The following is a 4,627-nucleotide window of genomic DNA, read 5'->3' on the forward strand; positions in this document are numbered from 1 at the left end:
TTGACTGGGGCCTGCAAAACAACGTGCCAAAACTCAGAGCTGCAGGAGACTTGCTTTCATTCAAGCGAGCCCCTCGCCTTCCAATGCCACAGCATTGCAAGCTTACCTCCACCTCTTCCTCGAGCTCTTCCAACAAATCCTCCTCGACTACCCCACTGCTGCTGCTGCTGGTACTGTTCCTTTGACATGGCTACTTTTATTTCACACTGGAAATGGGAAGTTCAGGTCAGATCCAATTAGCAAACATAACTGCCACAAGCCATTCTTAAACTTATAGAACACTAAGCAGAAAATAGAATTTGGTCACCCTGGTGCTCTCCCCCCAAAAAAAACTGGATAGGTTACACTCTCTAACTTGAAAATAGTTGTAAGACACCGATATTACAAAAACATTGCAAGTTTTGTAATTTTCTGCCCGTAGAACCAGTTCTGAAAAGAATGCTTGTTTCTTTGTGTGCCCTTCTGTTTTCCCTTTGAACTAGAACAGAAGCCAGCAGTGTGCCCAGGTGGCCAAGAAGGGCAATTGCATCCTGGCCTGCATCAGCAATAGTGTGGCCAGCAGGACTGGGGCAGGGATTGTGCCCCTGGACTCAGCACTGGTGACCTGCAGTCAGTTTTGGGCCCCTCCCCACAAGAAGGACATTGAGGGGCTGAAGCAGGTCCAGAGAAGGGCAACGAAGCTGGGGAAGGGTCTGGAGCACAGGTCTGACGAGGAGCGGCTGAGGGAGCTGGGGGGGTTCAGTCTGGAGAAGAGGAGGCTGAGAGGAGACCTCATCACTCTCTACAACTGCCCGAAGGGAGATTTTTAGCAAGGTGAGTGTCAGTCTCCTTTCCCAAGTAACAAGCGATAGGACAAGAGGAAATGGCCTTAAACTGCACCAGAAGAAGTTTAGATTGGATACTAGGAAAATATTATTCACCAAAACAGTGATCAAGCATTGGAACAGGCTGGCCAGGGAAGTGGTTGAGTCACCATCCTCAGAGGTATTTAAAAGATGTGGTAGACGTGGTGCTTAGGGACATGGTTTAGTGGCAGACTTGGCAGTGTTAGGTTAACAGTTGGATTTGATGATACTAAAGGTCTCTTCCAACCTAAATGATTCTATAGACATCAAAGGTCTATTTATCTGGGAAAAAAGTTAAATCAAATCTGAGATACAAAAGTATGGTCAACATTTTTACTCAACTCTGTTCTAAAGCTTCCACTACATATTCATCCAATGAAGAAGAGGCTTTTTGTTACTAGGTTGAATTTCAAACAGGTTTCTGAAAGGACTGCGATTTCCAACTGGTAAGCCTAACTACCCATTTTATTTCAGTTTTGAAAGCACTTTAAGATAAATTGACATTTTGCTTAAAACAACAAAATATTCCCACATATTCTTCCCGTATTCTGGGAATATGGCCCAGCCCTCTCCCCACAAGGGGTGCACTACAAAACTTCACCACAATCCCCCTCAACTCAGAAGTTGAGATTACAGAAATCTATTCCTAGCATCCATAGAAATGCTTCATAGGTTTAATGCTTACATGAGAGAAATCATGCTTACAGGATTTTTCAGACTATTATCCCCAAACAGATGCAACTGCTAATGTAATTCCCTCTAGTGTCATTGTTCAGTTTCTCTAGGAAAAACTTTACCTACTTTACTAAGTCCAACATTGTGATATTTCTTTTCCATTATTTTCTTCACTGGTTCCTCCTCCTTGAAAGTAATGAAGCAAAATCCACGCCTCTTGTTAGTTTTGTTGTCCATGGGGAGCTCTATCGATTCAACCTGGTAGAATACAGTGATTTTATCTTTTATCCTGCCATTTGTACCACTTAAAAATGTTTCTAACAGGTCATATTTGTTAACAGAAATTATATTTAGACTTGAATACAATGTGCCTCCTTTGTAGGGCTTTAGGTCACTAGATGTAAATAAATATCACTAAAAACCATCACTAACAATATCATAAACATCACCTTTACTAGAAATAGTATTTATAATTGTGTAAAAGATTGTTTTCCTCTAACTGATGGTGTAATTTGTGCATTCAGGAACTCAGATAAAACTTGGTGCACAAAGAACATTTCAGTTGTGCTGGATAAAACTGAAAGTCAAACCAGAACTATTTAACTCAGTTAAGACTGAAGTAACCAAGTGTTTCAAACCTTAAGGAGACTTAAATCTTCAAGTTTTGTACAAAAAAAGATGTAACTTTTTGCAAATGCATAGTCTGTTCATCCACAATGCTGCTAAAATTGTATGTCAAACAAGACAAATTCTACACCTGACTACAAACACAGAGTAAAGTTCTCCTTACATATGGCACATGAGATTTCAGCCCGAGCAAGTATTAGTGGAAGTCTATAGTCCAGAGTGAACTGTCTGTAAGGTAGTAAGATGGCAGGTGACATCCAAATTCCCTGACAATACAGTTGTCATGACCTGATGCTGGCAACATCCGAGAACTAACAGGGAAGCAGCAGCCAACTTCAGTTGCCCATACCAAACTCATGCAAGGCCAGCTTTTAAGCACTGACATTTTGTTCGTCTGCACCACCAAAAACCGGGGACAGAGAGGCACAGAGACTACACAGTTGCACAGAATTTAGGCAAACTGTCTGAATATGTGCCACAGCAGATCAGCTGGGCTGGCTGCAGAGCGTCTCACCCAAATGACCAAAGCACCATGCTCAAAAACATTGCATCCCGCGCCTGACGCAGTCAAGACTGTCAGACGTCCCATGAAATCAGTTCCTGAATCTCTGACTTATTCCAGCTCCTCCTTCCATTAACCCAGTCTATTCAACTCCAAGCCTGTAATGAATATCCTTACCATTAAAATTCTGACCACTAAGACACGTGGAGCTATGTTGACCATTAAGCTTACAGTAGCTTCCACACAGGTTGCATTCGGGGACTGCTTTTTATTACTAAATTTCTGAAGACAGAACAAGTTCTACATGTGTAAGCACTTTGTTTCAACACGTACCTCACCAAAACCTCCAAAATATTCCCTTATTTTCTCCTCAGGTGTGTCTGGAGATAAGCCCCCAACAAAAATTTTTTTAACAGGTTCTTTTGTTTTCATGGCTTTAGCTCTTTTCGGATCAATGACCTTTCCATTCAGCTTGTGTTCTTTCTGGTCCATGACCTGTAGAAAATTAAAACATGATCTTACCCATGGTTCAAGCTAAATGTTTCACTGATGTTTTGAGCAAGGCCTAGTTATTTTATAGTTTTCTTAATACTATCCCTTCAATTTCAATACTTTGATTAAAGCAATAATTTGGTGCACAAAACCAAGAAGGTTCCATGATTTTGATCACTATCCACTGACAGACAGTTCTGACAAAGCCTTTCAAGAGTCACCTATCACTCAAGGGAAACAAGCACATTCCATTTCTCAGAAAGTACAGTTCCATCCTCAAATCTCATGAAGCAAAGAATCTGTACTTTAGATACTACCAAAGGTCCACGGAGATGAAAACTTTTCAGTGTGCTGTGTCAACAGCATTTTAGAAAGGCTAACAGCTGATGTTTGCTTGGATGAACACCAAATCTATCAAAGCCACTGGATCTACTCCAGCAGTTCACATTGCAGCTCTGGAACGCAAAGACTGGAATTTTTTGTAAATTACTGCTTTCACAGTAGTAGGCAGGGGACATTTACATACAATCTTTTTAAAGTGCTCAAATCCAGTGGCTTGCAGTACACTCCCCTGCAAGTACCCAAAGCTATACTTTGGGAAACACTGCTGGTCCTGGCTACTGCATCACAATTAAGGCGGCTTAGGGGAGGAAAAAAAAAAAATTCAATAAGCATCTTAAACATATTGTATCCCAGAATCATCTTGAACAGATCACACAAAAACAACTATGCATACAATCATCTGAGTGCTGTATCTTTGCTACCTAAAATAGAACACGCTGACTCATTACATTAACACTACCTTATCTACGCTCTCCGATTCCTTGAAGAGTACAAAGCCGAAGCCTCTCGATCGCCCGGTGATGGGATCTAACTTCAGAGTGCAGTCTACAACTTCACCAAACTTAGAGAAATAGTCCTTCAGATCTTTCTTTGTAGTGTCCCAGCTAAGGCCACCAATAAACATTTTCCTGTTAAGAAAAGATGGTTATTCTGTTAACATGTCTTACCTAAAATCCCAGACTGTCAAGCTTTATGAGCTCAGTCACCTCATGTAAAGAATAGCAGAACTTCATCAGTGACACAGTCCCACATGGTAAGGCCCGCACTTTTTGAGAACTTGCTTAAACGATCCTGGCCAGATTAGACAAAGACTTATATGTACGCTAAAGTCTTGCACCATCTTCTGCTGCAGTTGCTTACTCTGCTACCCCAAGAAACTACGAAGAGTGCCAAAAGGTATTTTACTACCTCCTTGCATTTGCACCAATACTGACCCACAGGCTTAATTCCATTTAGTTATCTGTGGAGCCCCCACACAACTGCTTAAAAAACACACAGGTAGGAAAGATTTAAGGCAGTGCAGTTAAACAGAAGCATTTACATACTAGTCTGGACTAGATATACAGCAATATTTGTAAACTAAAACAAACAAAGTTTTGTCAAGTCCTCTTCCCAGAAAGCAGTAAAAAAGCCAAGTACTGAA

General features: G+C 41.1%; 1 protein-coding gene across 3 annotated transcripts in view; it reads right to left on the reverse strand.

The window, feature by feature from the left end:
* The window catches only part of HNRNPD (heterogeneous nuclear ribonucleoprotein D (AU-rich element RNA binding protein 1, 37kDa)), a 6,821-nt gene extending 2,708 nt beyond the window's left edge, over nucleotides 1-4,113 (reverse strand). For 2 of the 3 annotated variants that reach the window (XR_727654.1, XM_010087699.1), the window contains exons 1-5: nucleotides 3,944-4,108; nucleotides 2,983-3,144; nucleotides 1,647-1,778; nucleotides 107-206; nucleotides 1-11 (exon numbers count right to left, since the gene is read on the reverse strand). The exon at nucleotides 1-11 is cut by the window's left edge and continues 136 nt beyond it. Coding sequence is in view for 2 of the 3 variants with exons in the window: in XM_010087699.1 (XP_010086001.1) it covers nucleotides 1-11; nucleotides 107-206; nucleotides 1,647-1,778; nucleotides 2,983-3,144; nucleotides 3,944-4,108 (570 nt within the window). In the remaining variant the exon portion in view is untranslated. Of the gene's footprint in view, nucleotides 12-106; nucleotides 207-1,646; nucleotides 1,779-2,982; nucleotides 3,145-3,943 lie in introns of all 3 variants that reach the window. The other variant, XM_010087698.1, reaches the window with a different exon arrangement.
* Between the last annotated feature and the right edge of the window lie 514 nt (nucleotides 4,114-4,627).

The sequence above is a fragment of the Pterocles gutturalis genome, unplaced genomic scaffold (assembly GCF_000699245.1).
Source record: "Pterocles gutturalis isolate BGI_N339 unplaced genomic scaffold, ASM69924v1 scaffold23821, whole genome shotgun sequence".
Classification (NCBI taxonomy): domain Eukaryota; kingdom Metazoa; phylum Chordata; class Aves; order Pterocliformes; family Pteroclidae; genus Pterocles; species Pterocles gutturalis.